The sequence below is a fragment of the Neopelma chrysocephalum genome, unplaced genomic scaffold, assembly GCF_003984885.1.
Source record: "Neopelma chrysocephalum unplaced genomic scaffold, ASM398488v2 Primary Assembly neopelma1_76, whole genome shotgun sequence".
NCBI lineage: Eukaryota > Metazoa > Chordata > Aves > Passeriformes > Pipridae > Neopelma > Neopelma chrysocephalum.
In genome coordinates this window covers 14233856-14256945 of record NW_020897737.1, presented here as the reverse complement: position 1 = coordinate 14256945, position 23090 = coordinate 14233856, and the positions used below count along the sequence as shown (strand labels likewise).

The 23090-nt window shown below is 45.1% G+C and overlaps 1 protein-coding gene across 1 annotated transcript in view; it reads left to right on the top strand.

Moving 5' to 3' along the window:
* Positions 1 to 23090, top strand: part of UMODL1 (uromodulin like 1) — a 74139-nt gene that overhangs the window by 41109 nt on the left and 9940 nt on the right. Inside the window, exons 10-17 of the mRNA XM_027689045.1 lie at positions 1513 to 1732; positions 5237 to 5374; positions 5878 to 6549; positions 9569 to 9681; positions 16113 to 16351; positions 18373 to 18485; positions 20170 to 20615; positions 21911 to 22053. Coding sequence (XP_027544846.1) covers positions 1513 to 1732; positions 5237 to 5374; positions 5878 to 6549; positions 9569 to 9681; positions 16113 to 16351; positions 18373 to 18485; positions 20170 to 20615; positions 21911 to 22053 — 2084 coding nt within the window. The remainder of the gene's footprint in view (positions 1 to 1512; positions 1733 to 5236; positions 5375 to 5877; positions 6550 to 9568; positions 9682 to 16112; positions 16352 to 18372; positions 18486 to 20169; positions 20616 to 21910; positions 22054 to 23090) is intronic.

Below are 23090 nucleotides of genomic sequence, written 5' to 3'. Positions count from 1 at the left end.
GCAATCTCCTACAGTTTTGTTGCAGAGAACAGGGCCCATGAAGAGGAATTGGGATCTCCATCCAAAACGAGACTTTCCCAAAACAAAGGGTGACTCATAAATATAAGTAAATTTAAATCTGAGGAAAAAAAAACCCCACCAATAATGGAGCTTTACTTTCAAAGGCAGCAGGGGAGAGGAGTTTGCTTATGAGAGACTGCAAGCTGAACCTCCTGACACGGTTTCATTTCCCACGGTTGCAAATTGTTCACTTTTGTTGTGTAGGAGGATTTTGGTGAGTGAATCTTCTCTGAGACTAATGCAGATCTAATTGGCATCATGGGGTTGTGAAGGAAAAGGAGCATTTCCCATCTGTGTTGTCTCTGCCTCCCTGGGTGTTTGGGAGCATAACGTCCCCCTCTCACTTCCTCTCTCCTCTTTTTCTTGCCTCCCCACCCTAATGTGAGCTTAGACCAGTCAAGCAGCTTGTTTGTAGGAATTTTTTGGAGCAAACTCTGACTGAATGGGAACGAAGCTGTGCTGATTTATGGCTCTGCAATGCGTGGTCAAAGGCATGCTTTGAGGTGTATGAAGGAACAAAGGCTCAAGCAAGGAGCTGCCTTCTAGAGGTGTAAGGAAGAACTTCCAATTCCTGCACAGCTCAAATATTGACAGCAGTGTGGCAGCCTTATTGTTCTGAGCAATGCCATTTGTTCAGCTGGTTGGTAATTAACCATGGTGTAATTGTGATATTGCCTTGAGGCTGGGCTGTCTCAAACACATTTTATTGAAGTTATCCACCCCCATTTTTCTTGTCTCTCACCCTGAGATTTCTTTATTATTGGACTCGGCTGCAGGATGAACTTGAGCTGGTGAGTTCCAAATACTCCCTAGGAACTACATCTATGCCCACACTGGTAAATGAAACATTTCCTGAGCCATTCTCTGGCACCAACCCTAACTGGCACAAACTAGCCTGCATCCATGCAATTGGGTCTCCCAAAACACAGTGGTCACATTGGGATTGCCTGTTGGGACTGGACCCAGGGCCATGGTAAAAGACAAACCCTCCCTGGGGGACTCCTAGCTGGTAGTAGTCAAAATCAAGCCAGATACTGGTCAAGCCACGGTGGAGATGATCCAATTCCAGAGTCTGGGAGTGCAGAGGTGAGTACACAGGAGATAAAACACTTACATGACATACAGAGCTAACATGAGCCGGGCCAGTTGTGCTCTGGCCCAGGCAAACAGGACCAGGAGGGAACCTTCTCCCTTGAGCCAAAATGAAGTTTGGTTTGTAAGACCAGTGGTCAGATGGATACCATTTTCAAAGGGTGCACCAAGGAGACTCACATTACTTTGGGCCTCAATAATCTCTGAAAAATAAAGATTTACTAAATGCTTTGACACTTGGTTTACAACATTTTCTATGTTGTGCATACGTAAATCTTTAAAATTGTAGCACCCTATTCAGTTTTAAAGGAGATTTTCCTGTGGCTTCCTAATTGTTGATGCTTCTCTCCCTTTGCTCAGCTTGAACATTCATTTCCACCCGACATTTCTGCTTTACACAAATCTGGGAAGCTGAAATTGCAGATTGAATCCCTGCAGGCTGGAAGTGTCATTGTGAGGCTCAGAATCACTGTGCAGGATCCTGAGTTTCCAGTCAATGCCTCCACATTTGCCCCAGTGCTTTCCTACCTGCACAACAGTTCCGTGATTTTGGTGGATCAGCAAAACACTGCCGTAGGAGGTAATTTTTATTATTATTATTTTTTCCAAAGGAGAAAACAGGGTTTTTGTTTTGATCACACACATTATCACCAGTATTTTTCACAAAATGTGCTTTATAGGAAGACAAAGTATGTGGTTTGTTGGGGGGAAAACCATGATGTGAGAGCTCCTCCATGAGCTTTCTCCATAAGCCTGGAAGGGTCAGGCAAAGGAGCATTGGCTGTCCCCAAGTACCTGCAGGCACTGCTTCCCTCCAGTGTTTTTAAGGAGTTGAGCCCTTAGTTTCCCCATTTATTTTCCTCCCTCTCCTCTCTGACCCCAGTTGGAAGTTTGCCATATCTTTCTCGTGCTGAGTTGCAGGTAGGATTACTGTGGCATATTTGCAGCCTTTGGATACACACGCCCTCTAGACAGTTTTGTGCTTCAAGACTGTGGGGCTGTATTTGGGCCAGGGTTTAAGAAAAGAAATCTGACATCTTCACTCTGGAAACCCGGCCAGAGAAATTCCCAAATGTCCTTCCTGTAAATAGGACCAAAGAAACACACATGGAATTTATATTAATCGAGGCCTTTGTTTGATCTCCAGTAATCACCATTTTTATCTTCAAAGGACTAAGTGCTGGCTTCAGGTTTCCCAGCTGGCAGAGACAGCCAGAGTTCAGAAAGTTGCCAAAGCCAACAGAATAGGTTATTCTTCTCTCCCAGTGTGTTGAGCCCTTAAAAGCTTATTTATCATGAGCAGGGAAAACTTCTTCTGGAGTCTTGAAGGTGCAGAGCATGTGGAGGTTAAGGAGAACAGGACAGGAAAAAAACAGAAGAGACAAATGGCACCCAAAGCCCACAGATATCACAGTGGCAGCAGATACTGAATTGCAAGATGCTGATGTGTGCCAAAATACTTTACAACTGTTATTGATCCTGGGACTGAGAGAGTGTGGAGGAGGAAGGCAATAGCTCTGGACTGTCACTTGGATTGCAGAAAACCAGGTGGCTTCCAGTAGCACCCCTCTTATCCAGGAGCATGGCCAACTCCTCCACTCCTCCTTAGGGGCAGAGAAAAGGGGTTTATTTCTTAGCTCTGCCCAAAGGAGCATTTGTTTGCCATGAGTTTCCTAAGCCAAATGTGGAAAATCAGGAGTGAAGCACATGAAGGAAAGATTTGTATAATGGGGTGTTTTTTGCTTCCTGACCCTTGAGAGCCTCAGGATGTGACCTTTGGCAGTAAACCCAGTAATCCCACACGGGGGTCCTCTGTGAAGCCTGGCCACCACAAGGCTTTGTGCTTGGTTTAGTGACAGTGAGTTCAACCGTGAAAAGCAGGGATGAGAAGTCAGAAGGGACAGCACAACTGAAGGGATTGGAAGAATTGCATCTCTCTTTGAAGATTCATAAATTATTAAGTTTATTGCCGTGATGAATAGAGACAATAAAATCTGTTGTGTGAGGCATGGTAAGAAAAGAGAAAGGGATGTGTGGTGAGTCAGGCCCAATATCACATCCTCAGTAGCAGCCAGGAGCCAATTCCTGGAAAAGTGTAAGAGTACAGCAAGTGAAGGTGATGCCTCTCACCAATACTCTCTGACCCACCAACTGTTTTCAGCTCCAGGACTCCCTGAATCCAAAATGATTCCTTTGGGTTTCTTCTCCAGTGTGTTTCCTGTGAAATCATGCAGGCTTTTAGCACCTGCAACATCATTAGGCAAGGAATGTCACAGATTTTTACCCATTGTGTGTGTCCCTTACGAGTATAATGGGTAATCACAGTGAACACAAAGGTGGGGGTTTTTATAATTTTCAGAGCAGGACTGTTGGTTGAGGGGGATGTGTGTAGGGAAGTGCCAAATGTGAAAGGACAGAGAGATGCCAAGAGAGCAGAAAGAGAGCACAGAGCACACCTTGGCTGAGATGTGACGGTTATAGAGGAAAAAAGAGGTTTTTTTGTGTGTGTGTGTGTATGTACACGCACAAGTGATGTACTAGTGCCAGTGAGCACTGAGATGGGAACATAAGTGTTTTGGCCTGATGCATGATGGAGTGTGGCCATCAGAGGTGAAGGAATTTGCTTAAAAAGCCTTGCTAAGCGAGGAGAAAGGAAACCCTCGGAGACAATGCAGCCAGTGAATGTAAGTTATTTGGCAATTAGCACGGGAGCATCTCTCCGATGGTGTGTGAAGCCATCAGGAGTCGCAATTACTTCACAGCACAGTAAGGAATTAATGAGAGCACTTTCACTGCTGGTGTTTAGTCAATCCTGCACTTTTCTGCATTCCCTCTAAGTGGCTTAGGCTGTAATATAATAAGCAGATGCTGGCCACAGGCACGTGAAGTTGTCTGATGGAGGCTATCACGGACACAACAATTAGCTAATGACAAAGAAAGGAAAAAGAACTGAAGTATTATCTGGAAGGAAGTGAAAGGGGAAGGCTGTCTGCAAGCAGAAAGAGGAGTGCATGTATGTGCGTGCACACGGAATGGGGCATTACTTTGTTTAGGACAAATAATCACAGTCATTAATCTCTGCCTGTTTGAAGAACAAGCATTTATGCTAATGTGTTGTTCAAAACAATTTTCTGCCTCTGATTAGAATTATTTGTCCCAAGACACAGTTTTCAGTCTGGTTCGCTGCTCTCCCTCTCTCACAGCCCTGAGGCAGGGAAGGTGTATCCATGAGGGAGTGCACACAGGGAGGGCTCACGTGGGATTCACTGACATTATTCATGTCCAAAGCACTAACTCAGCCTTTGCAGGTTTGCTGGAACAGGGTGTGAAAGGCAATACAAGACTCCAGATATAAATCCCTCCAGAGTGAAGAGACTCAGCATTAAAATAGGTCTATAATTGCATGAAAGAAGCATCTCTAACTGATTCAGAGCAGCTGAAACCAGACATAAGGGACACCCTTAGAGCATATTCATGCATTGATGAACCAGAAGCTATTTTCTGAGACTACCAGAAAGAGGGTCACAGTTTTACAGTATTACATTTGAGAAGAAATCCCGTATAAAAAGGGATTTTGCCCTTAGCTCTTCCTTTGTTAAGAATGGGAGAGTGCTTCCCATGGGAGTTACTTGCATTTACTTTTTATTTGAAGTGGAAGATTATTTGGATTAAGTCTCTGTTTAATGTTCACTAGCTACTAGCAGCTAGTGGTAACAAATCTATTAATTTCCTGATGTATCTGGAGGTACTGTACACAGAACTTGGTATAGTGTGTGTTTTGATATGGCTATAGTACAAACCTGCAGTATTTTTTTCATTTCAAGTCAGTTTTTTCTTCTAAAAATAATTATTAAAGAAGTCTTTATACAGAGAAAATATTTTTCAGAGTACAAGAACAAAACATTTATATCTGAGAGGATAACCACGCAGATAGTATTTTGCATCACTCAGCTTGGGTGATAGATAAATGATGGAAAAGGAAGACCACATTAATAACCTGAAAAAGGACTACTTTATCATTATTTTTATCTTAATGAAGCCAGAAGGGAGGCTTTCTGACTCATGTTCTTGTTTTGGTCTACAGACTGGGATGAATGTGCTTCTTACACTGAGAACGACTGCTCTGTGTTTGCAGAGTGTATCAATTTGATGGGCTCCTACATGTGCAGATGCAAGACAACCATGGATACCAATCCATCCAGGCCTGGAAGGAACTGTGAGGGTGAGCAAAAGACTGACATGCGGTTTTTCTTTGCCATGAAATGTTGGAATAAGTTGTGGGGTTTTACCTCTGCTTTTATGGCATCTGTTCATGTAATTGCACCTTTGCAGTCTCTGGCTGAAAGACTGTATCTGATCTGTCTCTGAACCTTATATATATATATCTTCAGATGAAATCTCTCTGAAATAACTGACTGATGAGCAACAAGGAGTAATTTTTCCTCTTTTTGTGTGTCTGTGGCTAATTTCCTCCCACTGTAATGGTCCCTGGCCTGGCAAGCAGAAGAGGAGACCCAGGAATCAAATCTGCCTCTTTGTGTAGTCACAAAGAAGATCCAGCCCTATAAAACCCACATATGCTACAGGGTGTTAATGAATAGCCAAGACTAGTTTCTGCAATGTTCTAACATGTGGTTGAGGGGCCTTGGTGCCATTTTCAGGTCAGACCCTGGTGCCTCCTCTTCCAGTCTGAGGTCCCATTTAAATGTGTTTCCTGTGTTGTAGGTGAGATTGTGGATCCTCTGGCTGAAACAATGGCTCCTGAAACAAGGAACAGCACAGAGTTTGCCCCTGAAGAAGGAAGCCCTGCAGGCCTTGCATCTCCTGCTGCCACTGAGACAGCGGCCTCTTCACTGCCCCTGGGTGACAAACAAGCGTCCCACAGTCCCACCAGTGCTCCTTCAGCCCCTTGGAAAAAAGGTCTGGCAGCACAGGTGGGCTTTGACAGCCCCAAAGCCACGGGGACCACAACCAGCAAGGCACTGGCTGTGAGCACAGAGAGTTGGGCAGACACAAGTCCGTGGCAGCAAAGCTCCCTGGAAAAGGCTTCCCCTGGAGCACCACAGCCAGAGGCTGCTCTCACACACATTCCCACGGGCACAGCTGGGCAAGAGCGACTCAGCTCCCCATTGCTGGCGTTTCCAAACCAAACAACCTCTGCTACCACCAGAACTCCTGGTGTGCCCCAGGCCAGCTCTGGAGGTGGCCCTGGCACAGCTCTGCCGGCCACAGGGGATGCTGATGTTCCCACCCTCAACGCCACTCTTGGAGCAGATGTGGAGGTGGGAAGAGAGAACAGCCCTTGGTCCCAGGAATACACCGGATCCCTGGGGTCTCCAGCTTTTCCAGGTGCCTCTCCAGCTCCCAGCCTGATGCCAGGCCCAGCCATGAATCACAGTGAGTATGGTGGGGATCTACACCCACGGTAATTCAACTGTTTGAAAAGCAAAGCCTCACTCAGAGTCAGCAAACATGCACAGCTGGAATCAGAGCTCTGGGGTGAAGGCGTCTGAAACTAGTTTTTCGGTGTCAAAATTGTTTTCCTGCAGGAGCTGGCACTTTTTTTTTTTAATCAGCTTCTCAAAATGATTTCTCTTCCTGGCAATTTGGCAGTTGGTTTTACCTATGTTACATTTCTTCATCTCAAAGAGGAGGAAACACATAATAGAGGAGGAAGCACAAACAGGAGGAAGCACTCAGGATGCACTGAACGTGGCTCATCACAGCATTTGCTGCTTGTCCTTTTGCCACACATCTTGGTTTCTCCTGCATCCTCTGGCACCAGGGCACTGCAGCAGCAGCAGCTGCCTACAGAGTTAACTTAGAGAGCCAGGGAGGCAAACGACCTGCCTTCCTATTCCTCTCACCAGAGGATGATGAGTCAGAGTCCCCCATAAATCCCCTGTGAGGCAGGAGCTGCCTGGAAACCTGTGAGATGTTTTTTCAAGAGCTGTAACTGAGAATAACAAGGCTGTCAGGGAGGGCTTAATCTGTTTGGGTTTGGGCAGATGTGTTGCAGCTAATTAGGGGATTTTTCTGTTGGTCGGGGCTGAATCATATTTCAAAGTTACAGTCAGACTTGGTCTTTAAAATTACAGCTTTTTTTTGGGATAGGAATGCTGCTGTCTCTGCCTATCACTAAGTGTATTTTCTTCTGTAGTGTGTCACTATTCAGGAGTTATTTCAGATTTCTTTCTTCTTGTCTTTATTCTCTCTCTGTGCCCTCCTCGTCTCTCTGATCCCAAACCACACTCACCTCTGCTCTTTCCTCTCTCCCTCCCCTATGATCTCCTGTTTCTGGTGATCTCCACTCATCCAGCCCTGCTTCTAGTTCTCCCTCGTTCCTTTCTCCCTGGAAAACCACTTTTTCAGCTGTGTAAGGCCAGTTCTGCTGCTTCTCCAGCCTCTCCTACCCCCAGCCCTGCTCACCAGTGCCATGGTGTCCATTCCTGCCACCCTGTCGTGCTCTGGGGAGCCCTGCCAATGCCCTGCTCAGCTTCTGTCTTCTCTCTTCCTTGGCTCTGCTTGGCATGGATGAAACCTGGAAGAGAGATGGGCAAATACTTGATTTGGGACCTCAGTGGTCAAATAGAGGAAACAGATAATTTTGGGCTGAAAAGCATGTTATGCTGAACTGAAAACCTTCACTTACAGCTTTGCTTTGTCTTCCCCTGCCCCCTTTCAGTGTAGGGTTTTGTTTGTTTTTAATGAAAACAAATTTATTTTTTTTAATATCAAAATATCTAATTTTAACTGATCAAAAAATAGAGGTAATTTTTTTTTTTCAGATGGAAAAGAAATTGAAGAATTCTACACAAGTTCAGTTTATAAAAAAACCTGTTTTCTTTTCCCTGAATCAAGTATTCAGCCAAGGGCCTTTGCTAGGAATGAAGCTCATGAAGAGATTATGCCTGAGGAATAAGAGCAAGAACCACCATGGTGGCATCTCACTAGCCCAGGGCAGGAATTTAGAGGGCAAAAATCCAGGTTTGGTGGAGTTTAACATGTAGCTCCTCCTTGTGGCATCATCTCTGACCTGGAGGCTTAACCTCAGCCAACTCTTCATAGTCTGTCATGTCTTTTAAATGCTGATTTTTTTCATTTGAGAATTGTTCAGAACATTTTCCCCTCTCACCTGAGATAACTGAATGTGATTCACCCCTCAAATCCCTATGTTCATCTGACAGGACACAAGGCATAGCAAAAAGCAAGTCCAAAATCTTGGATCGGACAGGTGGTGGAGGGGGTTCCTTCAGGATCAGAAGTATGCTGGGATAAAGGAAGCCTCTTTCAGTGGCTTGCTTCAAGCAGGCATTTCTCCTCTCCCCTGCAAAGCTTTACTTGATTACTATTTCTTTTTTTCCAGATCCTGTCCCAGTTCAAATGAATATTTTCCCAATGTGACTAGAACCAACTTTGCTGTAAAGTGGCCCACAGAGTTTATGCAGAGCCCTGCTTTACAATTCTTGCCGTTTCAAAAATATGGGAGACTAAAACTCAGCATAGGAGTCTGACAGTCTCAGAGCTGGAACCTGGTGCCTTACACACTGTAGAAATGCAGATGGGTGTGTGTAGGGAGCGAAGCAAGCTGCTACACCAGGGACTACAGACTTGTAACTTGATTCACAAGCAACTTTAAACTGGATCAGATAATAGAATCCCTGAGGTTTTTGGTGAAGACTATCCCATATTTTTATAAACCATTGTAACATTAGGTCTTGGTATGCCAGGGGTGATGACCTGTCAGCAGCTGGGAGGCAGAGGGAAGACGAGTTGCTGGCAATGGCCACGGTGTTGACTGATGGCAGTCAACTTGCCTGGCAAGCCACTAAAAGGATGCCAAGGGTACAAACCATGTCTTGAGGAGCCCTTTTATCTGATCTCTGATCACCTCCAGTATCTATGGTAACGATGCCAAACCCAGAGATATTGGGAAAACCAGCAATATCAGGAAATAACCTAAAATGTTTGAGACTGCCTTAATGTGATGTGGTTTCAGGGGGAAAGATGAATCCCACTTATCCCACCACAGCTGTCTAAAGTGTAGATGTCCAACCTCAGGCAGCTGCCCAGCCTTCCTCTGAGGCTGCAGGGAGGACCTTGGTGCTGCAGTGGTTTGCCCTCTGGAGGGACTGGTGGGGCAGCTAGCTGAGCATCTCAAACAGAGCTGGCACATATAAGAATTACAGGAGATCAGCGACCTTCTTGAGAGTCATCTGGGGCTCAGATGGGGCAGACTAAGGTGCTGAATGACTTATATAGAGACTTTTGGATACCTTTCAAGCTTTCTGCTGTTATGAGTTGATGCATACAGATATCCAGGTGACCAGGCATGCTGGAGACTGTCACACCCTTGTCCAAGGGCTACAGTCCATAGAACATGAATTTAAACTGTCTTTTTTTTCTTACTTTGCAGCTGTCCAGAGGCTTAGTGGCACAGTTCGGATAACAAATGTGAAATACTCCCCAGGCTTTGGCAATACCAGCAGTGAGGAATATCAAACCTTTGCACAGCTCTTTGTTGATGAAGTAAGTGGCTTATAAGGATGTGACCTGTTACCTGTCTCAAAGAAACCACGTGTATGGTCTTTCTCCCATGAAGGCTCGTGTATGTCCCTTGGCACAGCTGTAAGGTCTGGGTTCCCCCAGCTGTCTGAGACTGCAGGATGAGTGTGCAGCTGTGTTTTAGAAGGAGATAAGGATTTGGGGGTTCTCTGGTGCCTCCATGTCCTCTGCTCCTCTGCTTCTCATACCCAGTTGTACTGGATTATTGATTTCCTCCAGGGGTGTGGTGAAAAGTTAATAGAAGTTGCAAAGAGCTCTGCTATCTTTGCCCTGCACAGCACTACATTAATGAACTGTATGATTGCTATTACCCTTTGTCATAGTACCTCAAGGCTGACAGTTCTTATAATCATCCTTGTTTTTGTAGCCCCATGTCTGGAAAGGGAGTGGTTTCTTGTCATGTCACCTCTGCCCTCACTTCTGATTAGAGTGCAGGATATCAAAGCACATCGTGATATCCGCTGCACATTTAACACTCAGAATTCTCAGGCATTGCCTTTGACAGTATCACTCTTCTAATTTTGTAGGGAATTTATCAGAAGTTTTGTTCCTTTGGTGCTCGCTCAGACATACCCGTGCCTGAAAAAAACCTCTGGTTATGCTGCACTGCTTTATTGCCTTCCTTATCTCCCCTTTACTGTCTGTTTATTCAGAGGCCTTGATAACTGTGGTGACAAATCCACTGCTGATAATTGTATGAATTTCAAACCCTGCTGAGGCCTCCCTAAACTCACTGTGTGCAGAGTCACAGCCTGGCACTGAGACACAGCTGAACACAGCGGGTGCACCGACGGCAGCGCGTGTTGGGGCAGAGGTCAGGCCAGCGTGGGGTCAGAGACAACTGCAAGGAGGGAAAAGGGTGGTCCATTTGTCTGTGCATGATGTTGTCTTCTTGGATATCAAATCAGCTTCCCAGTGGTCATTGCTGGTTTGCACCTTTCTGGATGTGTTAGCGCAGCACAGCTTTCACCGAGCTGCTCCGGCCCCGAGCTGTCACATCAGGAAAACAGTGACAGAACCAGAGTGACGTGATTAGCAAAGTGAAAAGGGAGCAATTCTCCACTGACCTCACTCTCATTCAGCATCACGTTCTGCCCCAGGGCTATTTCAGAACAGCACAGTGTTGAAACGGACTAAAATTAATATATTTTCTTCATTCAGTCAGATACTTTAATCCAGAAAATCACAGCTACAAGTATGCTTGGAAAAATTGTAAAATGATGGCATAAAGGAACAAAAGTAAGCTTTGTGTCAGTTTTACCTGGTTCTCGAGTTTTCAAGCAGAAAATGACCACTTGTGATTATAAAGAACTAATTCCTTTTTCCAGCGCTCCAGTTTTGTGGATCAGCTGGTGAGATGTGTTAGTGCTGATTTCTTCCCACTTCTAAGCCACTCTATACAGTCTGTAGTTGCATAGCTACTGGATATGGCAAAAAATATTATAGCAAAATAATATTATAGCAAAATAATATTACAGCAAAATAATATTACAGCAAAATAATATTACAGCAAAATAGTATTACAGCGAAATAATATTACAAATGTTGCATTTTTAGAAGCCAAAGGAAATGAAGTTTAGGAGACCAGAAGGATCTGCAGATTTTCTTTTCAGGTTATGAGGACCAGAAATGGAGCTTTTAAAGTGAGTTAGGAAAGTTCTATGGGTTTTAAAAGCACTATCAGGTTCCAGTTAAATACACTTTGCCAGAGACGTTTTTTAAAACCTCTTTGGAATCACTATCTTCAATTCAGAGGATTTATAAATCCTGATGTGTATAATGTTCTTTAGCCCCAGCACTTAAGAGCCTTGTGGTCAAATTGGCAGCACAGCAAATGGAAATATCATCCTTTAAATAATGTGTAAATCAGAAGGAGGTAAAAACTTGATGGGACAACTTGCACAGTCATTGTCCAGGGTAGTTTCACCATCCGCCTTGCAATGCAACTGAAAAACAACATAGCTGAGGGTGAGGGAGTGTTTTAATCTTCTTGGGGTGTGCTCAGCCTGTCTTTGAAAAGAGCCAAGAAGAATATCATGGCAGTAGGGCTTGTCCTCAAGAAAATAGATCAGGAAAGACAAAAAGTTTGAATTGAAAATACATTCACTGAGGTGCATTAAATTTCTCAGTGGCTGCTGACATTTTCCCTGGACCTATGGATGGGTGCTCCCAGAAAACCCACCAAACATGCCACAGCCATCCCTGGGGTAAGCCTGGCTGCCTGGGTCTGCCACTTCCCTTTTCCTCAAAAAAAAAATAATAAAAGAAAATTGGCCTTTTCCATCCTGTTAAATTGGGTTTAGCGTGATTTCCACCTGGCCCTGAAAATGGACTTTACCTGCCTCCTGTTTTTCTTGCCTGAGAAAGGGAACTGGGGTTAATTTTCCTCACGTTCTCTCCCTTTTTTGTGACTCTTCTGATTTCTCCTGCTCTGCCACTGTTCAGGTTTCCTTATTTCGTACAGAAATTGTAGATACAATGACAGACTCAAAGATAATTTGTCTTATAAGAAAACCCCACGCTCAAGGGTATTATATACTGAATATTTATTTCCAAAAAGTTCTCTTTTTCCCCCTTTTCTTCTAGCCCTCCTTCATCAAGCATTGTTTTGATAACCCAGGGTGTGGTACCTGTTGTGAAATCCTGAAGCCCTTTGCATAAAGGGTTTTGTAGTGTCACCTAGTGGCTAAACACAAGTACAGTGAATGTCCCCCGACACTTCAAGCTGCGAGATCTGCTTTGGGAGGAAAAATAGGAATAAGGACAGAAACAAAACAAACTCTAGAGAGTCAGCCATATGAGGAGAGGCTGAGGCAGTTGGGGGTGTTTAGCCTGGTGAAAAGGAGGCTCATAGAGGATCTTCTCACTCTCTATGACTCCCTGAATGGAGGTTGTAGCCTGGTGGAAGTCAGGCTCTTCTCCCAGGAAACACTGACAGGACAAGTGGAAATGACCTCAGGCTGTGCCAGGGGAGGTTCAAGTTGGACATCAGGAAGAATTTGTTCACTGAAAGGGTTGTTAAGCATCGGAAGGGGCTGCCCAGGGAGATGGTGGAGTCCCCATTCCTGGAGGTGTTCAAGAAACTGGACGTGGCACTCAGTGCTCTGGTCTAGTTGACAAGGCAGGGATTGATCAAAGGATTGACTCAGTCTTGGAGCTCTTTTCCAATCTAAATTATTCCGTGATTCTGTGAAAAGGAAGAACTGAAAAAAATAAAATTTTCAGGATAGATAAGGAAAGAGGATGAAATCAGGGTGGGCTAAGAGGATGTCACAGGTGTTTGTATTCAATGTCCAGAAGTTCAGACAGAAAATATGAAAGATGAAAACTTAGGGCTGACCTCCAACTTTTCAGTACCTGCTTATGAAACAGCAGAAAGAGAGAGGAGAAGGGGTCCAAAGCCCCCAGCTTGGTGAAATGGGAGATTTGGGGTCTGACAAGGACAGCCTACAGTCTGCCCAGGCTTTTATAGGGCAGTTAGCTGTTTCCATCCTCATGGGACACCACAAGGTTTGCTGTGTGGGATTTGCAGGCACGTGGGAGTCCTTTCCAGGTGCATGCAGGGGGTTTGTTCTGTGCAATGTTACTTTGCCCCTCAGCACATGCAACACACAACAGCCCTGATGACTCAGGGAAGGGCTGCAAATTAGTGCCCCTGCAAATCCTGGGGCCGTCTCCAGAGCTGGGTAATGGAGAATGGGCAAGTCAGGGCTGGGTAATGCACAGCAGGCAGGGCACACAGGTGTGCAAAAGCTGTGGTCACCCGGGATAATCCAGAAGAAAATGCACCAGCTCTGTGCATGGGCGCAAGAGAAACAAGGCTGCTTCTCCTTCTCCTGCTGGCTCCCAGCACTGACTCCTGCCTTGCCTCTTCCCAAGGCTTTCCCTGGCAGGAGTCACTGCTGGCAGCCCTGATCATTACACCACTGGCACGACCTCTGCCTTAAACTCGTGGCTGAAGTCCACCCGTCCTGCTCCAGATATTTCCTGCAGAAGTTACGTGGAGGAAGAAGCTGTTGGAGGTGGCTGCAGTGTAGCCCCCACCCAGCCCCTTAATTCCCTGGAAATCTGAGCACGGGAAGGGAAGTGAGTGATGTACCCTAAAGATAGGACCTAAAGCAAAGTGAGGTGTGGGGAAGAAGTGACTCTCCTGCACAGGGCAGTGGTGCCAGCTCTCACCTGGGCCAAGTGATGCTCGTCTGGCCCTTACGGTGAGGTTGCCCTGCTGCTCTGTGCCTTCTTCTCCTGAGAGCAACAGCCACTGGAGGGGGAAGGCAAAGAGCAAATACGCTGAGAAATCACAAAAAATGTAGGTGTTTCTTTGGCTGTTTCCATCTCTCTGTGTCCTGCATTGAGGCTGGTGGCTGCTGTGTGTACCCCAGGCTCGGGAGGGTTGATAGGGTCAGCACGGGATTTATCTTTCCTGTGCTGCTGGGAGCTGCTGTCTTGCTGTGGACAGTGTCCCCTTGCACTCTTGATGGCAGTTTCTAAGTGCAATTTTAATAATGATAGCTCAGAACAGCCTGTATTACCTGCCTGATGCAGGCTCGAAAGTTATGTCCCACTTATGCTGCACTTTCTACCCGTAAGTGTGAAAGAATCTAAAAAGACTTCCCAGACACATGTGAAGGAGACTAAGAAACACAGAGGATCTGTGAGCACCTCCTGGAGAGAGGGAGAGAAGAAAATATACAATTCTAATGGAAAAATTCAGGGCACTGGTGGATGGTACCACACAGTCTGGGCTTACCCAGGCACCTGGTCTTCAGGTATGTTCTCTGCCTGTGGTTAGATGGCATGCAAACCTCTGTGTGTATGTGTGTTCCCTGCTTTCCTTTGGGATGTCCAGATAGAGAGTCCAGTACTGTCTTATCAGGCCCCTTTTCTGGGTAACTAAAGGAAAAGGACTGAGGTGAGAACTTGTGGATGTTTACCAGTTTCTTTTCATAGTGAGTTTCTCAGAAACAGTCTGTATTTCTGTGTGTAATGTTTTCTCAAAATGTCCTCTAAAGCTGAATTAATATTATCCTTGTGTCTGGCCTGGTGTTGCTCCCATGAGATGATGCCATCTGACCTATGTCTGCTTCTCCTGTGGCTGGTGCTGGGGCTGGAGATGAAGGGGAAAGATGCTGGAAGTTCAAATGCTGTTGTACATCCTCCTTGGGCTCCTGCATAAGGCCAGGTGCCCTATCCCATGGAGTGCTCTCCTGTGTGAAGAGGAGGAGATGTTCCCTTGGTTGGCTGCCCTCCAGAGGTACCCAGCCTTGGAGGGTGGAGAGGGAAGAGGCTGAGCATAAGCTGCAGTCTGTTTAGCTCTTTGAGAGGGGTTGGTGGCTCCATCTGAGCTGGGCAGTGGCGAGGCTGGGCAACCAAGTCGATGCAAACCCTCACACAGGGCTGTGCTTTCCCATCCCACAGAAAGAATTCCATCTTCCTCTCCAGCACGGCGAAGGAGGCAGCTTTTGGAGCTGCCCAGACAAGTCATGACTGAGGCTCACTGCACTTTGAAAAGGGTGGCATTTTCTTTTCTGAGCCGCCAGTGAAGTCCAAGGTGACTGTGCACATTGTGAGCAGCTATTTTATGGATTTCTCTAGACTGACCTAAATTCAGCAGTGATTTGGTGCTGCGATACTTTGAGGCTGACTGTTTCTATTTAAAATAGTGCAGAGCCATTTCCTAGCCCAGCTCTTGGGCTCTCCAAGATGATCAAGAATCAGGGCTGTGTGCCCCGATGACAGTCAGAATTTGCAGAAAAAAATATGACAGAAGACTTTAATGAAGTATTTCTGAAATCAAATTGAAGACTGGGAGGTTGAACTGTTTGGCAGAGCAGATGAAAAGAAACACCCTTTTGTTTTCTTTACCCTGGTTCTGGCCACTTAAAAAGAGGTGTTATTGGCTTGTTTCTTATGAGAAATCAGATGTGAAGAAAGGCTTGAGGGTGGCCTGCTGTAAGCTGTAACATACCTGGGCTGTGGGACCCCTCTGAGAGATATATGCAGTGTGGAGTGTCAAGAGCGTCTCCACTTCCACCAGCAGCTCTTCCTCATTTTGGATTTCCCCTCTCCTGGAGGCATTTTGAGAGGCAGAACACGGGAACTCCCCTGCAGCCTCCTCCCTCCCTTTCTGTTACCAGGGGCAAGGACCAGTGCCAAACGACAGATGAGATATTTTAGTTGCTTGACTTGTTTAATATTCGTGGTTAAATATACACCACATCCTTCAGCTGCTGTAGAATGAAAACGTTATAAAGCAAAAGGTCAGTTTTCTGCTGCTTCCCTCTAGAGTATGGAGCACAGTTGAAATGCATAATGCTCTTCTGGGAGCCTACACAGCCTAAAAATTTAATTGCCCCTATGCATCCATCTCCACGTGCATTTTGGTTTTTTTCCAGGTACATAAATCTCTGCCCCTCGATGTTCTTCAGCAGGTGGATGCTGGTGTGATTAAAGTGCTGATAACGGGTATTACCAATGGCAGCACTGGGGTAGATTTCAATTTAGTGGTTGCAGAAGATGTGGATATCCACTGTGTCATCACCACTTTTCGGGATGCCTTGGAACACAGCTCCTACTTCACCATTGACAAGAGCAGCCTCTCCATAAAGGGTAAGGAGCAGCTTGTATCCCAAGAGTTCTTCAGGACTAGAAAGATGATAAAGCCTATTGTTAATCTGTATCTTTTGAAGTGAAAGTATGTGTAAAACAGGTGGATGAAAAGCCTTTCTCTCTCCTTATATTGCTCCTGCTTATCCATCCAAGAAGTTTTTTCACATAACATCAATAGATGACACAGGAAATGAGGTACCACTGATCCAAAAGGACAAAACCAACTGGTCTTTTTGTCTATAACTAGAAACAATTTTATAGAGAAGAAGGTAAGGGAATGTTAGATACACTGGTCACAAATTTTAGAGTCCATAAACTACCAGTGGAAATGGGTCCCTGTACACAGCCATAACTAGCTCTGTTTAAAAGAATTGAAAAACACATTGCCCTCTGCTTTGCACTGATAATTTTGCATGTGATAGAAACTCCAAGAAAGAAATAAATGAACATGTGAATTCTTCTTCACTGGGAGCACATGTTTTCCTCACACACCTGTGGATTGGGAGTTCAGGTGAAAACCCACATGTTGCCAAGACCAGCACGATGGCTGATTGTACAACTTCTTTTCCTTTATATATAATTTAAATAAGTAACAAGAAATATTAGTCTCTTGACTGACAGCTGCTGAATTCTGCTCACAAGTTAGCTCTGAAAAAAATACCAAATAAAATATCCTTGACATAATGCATTTGTCCTAAGAATATTGTTAAAACTGTCAATTAGAATCTAAAGCAAAATTTCTTCAGAAACATGTTTATGCTCTGCCCTGTGCATCCTTTTTGTTTGTTACACTCATAGCTGTAAATCTGGAAAGTTACAAATCCTGTAAAGTAGTAGGATCACAACTATCTCATGGTGGGACTTGTAGAGAACCTGTCCCCCTTGAACCTGTGCTAAAACAAATGGTTTGTTGCAGGGACAGGTCCCCATAGAGCAGGTGCTGCTTTCTGAGTCCCACCTAAGGTGGTATGTCCTTACCCGGTCTTATTTTTAGACCTTGGGAAGAGAAAGGGAAGTAAAAGCGTATTTTGCCTTTAAAAAGTGAAAATTTTGGCCAGGTGAAAATTAAGAAAGCAACCAGAGGGTGATTTGGACCAATGACACAACCCTCCTGCTTCACTCATGCTGGGCATTTCCCAACCACCTCCTCGGGAGTGTGAAATGGGGGAAAAACTGAGGAAGCCTCAGGGTTAGGAGCATCCCCTTGGGCTGCTGCTGAGTTTAGGAGGACAGGAGCAGTGTGCCTATATTTAAACATCAACTGAGCATCATTGGCAGCCCAGCTCTTGGAGGGGTTTGTCAGCGCCTTGCAATTTTCCTTCTAGGCTGTGCTTCCAGTATCCCGCCTCTCCTAGACCTGGCAGCTGCCTGACACACAGAGTAGGGTATCACACCTTAGAGGTGTGACCTCATCGTGACACCCTGTAGGGAGTCAATAAGCTAACACAATCCCAGTTTGGAGGCAGGAACCGGAATGGTTTGTTGGGTTCACAACTCGACATTTAAGATGTTCAGGGTTTACATATTCAGCAAGGGGGCATGCATATTTATTTATTACAAACAGGGGATTTCACAAGGAATGAGGTAAGGGGAAATCCTAAATTACAAACTTTTGGGTCTTAGGAATTACCTCATGAGAAAAACCCACTTTAACTTGAGGGATTTTACAGGGGGGACAGGTATTAGATATACATATGAAACAGGTTGCAGAGTATACACTGGCAAAGAGGAGAACACAATGGGTTTATGCAGAGATTTGACAACATCAGAGCACTGTCTCCCTGTTCCTTGGCAGAGCATTCCAAACAGTAACATCTGGTCTGTCCCTCAAACAGAGGTTTTTCCCCAGCTTCTGTGACTCAAGGTTTTCTGTTTAAACCTAGAGGTTTCTTGTCTCATATCCAAAATTTGGAATCCAACAACACCCTGGTGATTTGACTATTCTCCAGTTTCAGAACTATCAGATTTTCATTTATATGCTCTCCAGCATTGTCTTCTGCTTAAATGTACCACCCAACAGATTGTGATGAATGCACAAGCAGAGAGGGACGACTGCTCCCCGGATGCCTCGTGCCATAACACTCTTGGCTTCTACCAGTGCAGCTGCAAGGAAGGATGTGTGAATGCACAGCCAGAAAGGCCTGGAAGAAGTTGTGAAGGCAAAAAGAATATTCATTTCCTAGTGGCTAACTGAATGCTTAGTGATCTGATCTTTACTAGGTCATGGTCACACTTGTCACACAGGTCTTGTAATTTTGCCAGGCATTGCTTTGCCTCTTTGTTTTCAGGTGGATCTTAGTGGGGAAAGGCTTGCAGTTAGGTGTTTCTGACTGCAATACTCTATCATGACAGTCTACTAATGAATATTTAATGCTGTGTTCACAAGGTCCTTTAACAGTTTTGTTTCTCATATTTTCCACAAAAACTAGATAGGATTGTCAAGATTGTTAGTTATGTTCATTAGTAGCAGAGGGGACAGAAGAGATAACAGAGAAGGTAACAGAAAGTACCAGATAGGTGGCTTGACCTCTGCATGGCAGGAGGAAGGAAATGTTGGTATTACAAACTTCCTTTTGGTACAAATTGATTAATTTCTCTTTCCCCAAGTCATTTGTTAGCTGGTGTTTGATGGGTCTTTAAACTCCTTCTCTTAGTCTTCATCAACAGTTTATATTTGCTTCTGTAACCACATTGATAAGGAACTCTTTCACTGAAGTTACATCGATTTGTCAACTGATACCAACCAGTTCAGTTTTGTTTAACTAAGATAATAATGTCACATAAAGTTTTTATGAAATCCAGCTCTGTCAGAACTCAGCCTTTTATTTTTTCTTCCTCTGTTGCTCAAATCAGTAACTTTTTCATTTGGGGCATTTCTGAAAGGTGGGGAGTTCCAGAAAGAGATATTGATGATATAGATATAGATATATGTGTGTCTGTTTCTGTGTGTGTGTGTGTTTGTTTTTGTGTACAGATTTTACATGTTGCTTGGGAAATAGATGCTATTTGTATGTTCAAGCCACTAAAATTATTTAAGTGAAGTTTTGTGCAATGAGACCCATCCTCTGTGTTTCAGTGCAAATGGAGTTTATTATCTTCATGGTCTCTAAGTCAGTGGTGGATGAATAATTAGGATACTTCTACCAGCAAAGAGCCACAGGGTAACCCCAGAACCTGTGCTGGGTGTTTGATATTCAACAGGAACATTGATCTCAACCTGTGCTTCTTTTTTCTTTCCTTTTCTCCACTTGCTTTCTTCCTGAAACCATTAGAGATTGCTACCAACACATTTGATCAGCTCCCCACTGTCTCTCAGGACAAAAATGTGCAATGTGGGTTTGCTACATGAGGTTTGTCCCACGCTTCCCCCCAAAATGGGTTTTCCAAGTGCTCAAGGTCATTTTTTTTTGAGTAGCAACTGGTCACAAATGGGGCCAGTTTTTTTTTTAACAAACTCTGCTCCTGTTTATAACCTCACCCAGAACTGTGGAGTCTCCTGCAGTACCAAGCAAAAACATATGAACACTTGTTGAGCCACTTGCAGTTGGGGATCTCTCGCAGGCACTGACCTTCCAAAAGCTGTATGTACATGTTTTACACACTAACTGTTGCAGCTGTCAGGAAATAAAGCACTTGAGCTTTACTGACGGGCATTGTGTGTGTCTCTGGGGCTCTTGAAAAAAGCCACAGCTTTGGCAGCAAGTGGAGCAGGTTAAAAAAACAAAAGAAGCTAGTTTCCTGCCAGTAACTATGAGTGTCCTCTTTGGAGTTTGCTTTTGACTCATGAAATCAATCTGAACCTGTCAATTACAACAGTACCTTTATTTTTTTGGCACTCTTCAGAACTTCCTGTCAGCCAGAAGGCAGCAGTGACAGATAAGAAACCTGTGCACAAAACAGTTTTATCTGTGACATCTTTGCAAACTTCTTCCCCTGCTTCACTGGACTTCTCTGCTGCTGAGCACAAAGCTCTAGAGGACACCACATTCTCCAGCACGGTGCTGCCTCCTCTCACCAAGGATCCCGTGTCAACTCCTGATCTTTCCCCTCAAGCATCTCCAGCCCCCCTTGGCAAGCCTGCCCAGGAGGCTTCCATTAAAGATGCAGTGAGCGTGTCCTGTGAAATTGAGAAGATTGTCCTGGCCATCCAGAAGAGGTTTTTACAGCAGGAGTCCATCCCAGAAGCCTCCCTGTACCTGGGGGAGCCTCACTGCAATGTGAGCAGGAGCAATGGCACTCACGTGGTGCTGCAGGCAGGATGGAGCGACTGCGGCACCGAGGTGGAGACTGTAAGTCCTCTGAGCCAGGGATTGCAAAGAAACTCTGGAGCACTTTTATCTCTGGGGGTGTTGAGGGGAGAGGCAATGGCAGACCCTTAGTTAGGTGTACAGTCTATCAGTTGTTGAAACTCCTTTGGAGATAGAAAACCCCTTTTTGTGATGGAATGGGGGCCTCTGTTTGGGATGGGGCCTGAGCACAAAAGAGAAGGGGAGTCTTTGAGGTCAGGCAGCAAAACTCACAGAATCACAGAATGTACTGACTTGGAAGGGACCCACAAGGATCATTGAGTTCAACCCCTGGCCCTGCACAGGACCATCCCCAAGGGTCACACCATGTGCCTGAGAATATCATCCAAATGCTTCTTGAGCTCTGTCAGCCTTGGTGCTTTGCCCACTGCCCTGGGGAGCCTGTTCAGTGCCCAACCACGCTCTGGGTGAAGAACCTTTTCCTGATATCCAACTTAAACCTCCCCTGACACAACTCCAGGCCATTCCTTTGGGTCTTGTCCCTGGTCCCCACAGAGCAGAGCTCAGTGCCTGCCCCTCCTCTGCCCCTCCTGAGGAAGTTGTAACTGCAGTGAGGTCTCCCCTCAGTCTCCTCTTCTCTAGCTGAACACACCAAGTGCCCTCAGCCACTCCTCACACAGCTTCCCCTCAAGGCCCTTCACCATCTTGCTTGTCCTCCTTTGAATGCTCTCCAAGAGTCTCTCCAAACTGAGAGTCACTTCCCATGCCTCTCTGGGTTCCCTTTGCAGCTGTCAGAAGCTCCTCTTTTCTTAGAAGCAATATCATAGTCTCATTTTGACAAATACTTCAACTGCTACCAGTAGTGGGGACAGAGAGTGATGGCTACCTCCTTGGATCCTAAACCAAAGGCTATGCTCAGACCAGACCAAAGTACAGAAATTCCTTTCTGGACCAATGATCATTGCTAAGAAAGGATCATTGTCCCATCCCTGGAAGTGCTTAAGGTGAAGTTGGATCAGGTTCTGAGCAACTTGGTGTAGTGGAGGTGTCCCTGCCCATGGCAGGGAGTTGGAATGGGATGATCTTTAAGGTCCCTTCCAACCTGTCATTCTGTGATTTTGTGATTCTATGACATGATACGAAGGAAAGTGAGGAAGAATTGAGGATTTTCGTTGTCTCGCTGTACAGCAACAAAGATATTAGAGGTTTAATGTGATTTTTGTAGCCAGAAAAATGGAGAATACCTGAGCATTTGACACTGGTAAACCTGTACCTCTGCCTGTATCCCTATAAACACTGATTTTCACAAACTGTGCTTTTTTCCTTCTGTGTTGCAGAACATGACTAATACTGTAGTGAAAACCATCCTTCAGAACGATGTTCCTACTCAGGGAATAATCCACCACTTAAAATTTGCCAGTCCCATTCACTGTGTGTTTCAAAATGATGTCTTGGCTTCCTCTGGGTACACTGCAGAAGGGTAAGAACCAACTCTCTCTGCTTTGAAGTGCTGCTGTGTGGCTGAGTGCTGCTGCATTGGAAAGATCCCCAGGGGCTGTAGCTGTATCCAGTGAAGGTACTTGCAATGCTGAACAGAATGCCATCCTGGGAGTCCTGTGCTCAGGAGATTCCTGCTACGTGCTTCTCTCCCACTCCACCTATTGTGCCATTAGATCCAGCAGCCAACAAGCTTGAGACGAAAATAAACCTTTGGGAGCCACTGGTGCAGGTTCAGGAATTCAGAATTCTTTGCTTTCCTGGGCAATCCCATGTAGCAATAACGGCATTTTCCTGCTTTTGGAACATATCAATAATGTATCTTTTTACCTGATGTGGGCCTGCAGACTCCTCTGTGGGTTCTGAGAATGACAATCATTAACCCCCACAAACCCTGATGTGGTCAACTTGGAAAAAGAGAAGACACATAACGCAAATCACAGGGGTTTTTATGGAAGGCCCTGTCTTCAATTTAGATGTAATCAAATCCACACTTCACAGAAAATGTGGCAGCACAAGCTTTGCTCTGGTGGGGAATGTCCTCCCTTCATACAAATGCACCTCCTCTAGGACCATGCTTAACCTGCTGGCACCAAATCCACCTTCTGCTTACTAACCCTCTCCAGACATCACATTTTCCTTTCTGTTCCCCTGCAAAGTCTTTGTCAGGCCCCTTCTCTCTGAGCTCTATAATTTTCTCATGCCCCTCACTTTCTGGGATTCAGGTTTTGATTACTGAGTTCAGATTTGTCCTTTATAATTTCTTTTTATTCTTCTGTTCTGCACGAGGCTTTTACTGTCCTTATTTTGAACTTTCAGAGACCTCATGGTCTTGTTCCCATTCTGCTGCACTCAAATCTCTCTCTCTGCTCTGCTTGTATTGCAGAGACATTCCACCCTTTGGATTTTCCCACTCGTGTTTCCATGCTCTCTGCCTTCCCAACTGGATGCATTTTCCTCCTTTCCTTTTGAACAGTACCCTGACACCCTGGACTGCAGATAACTCTTCACTATTTATAA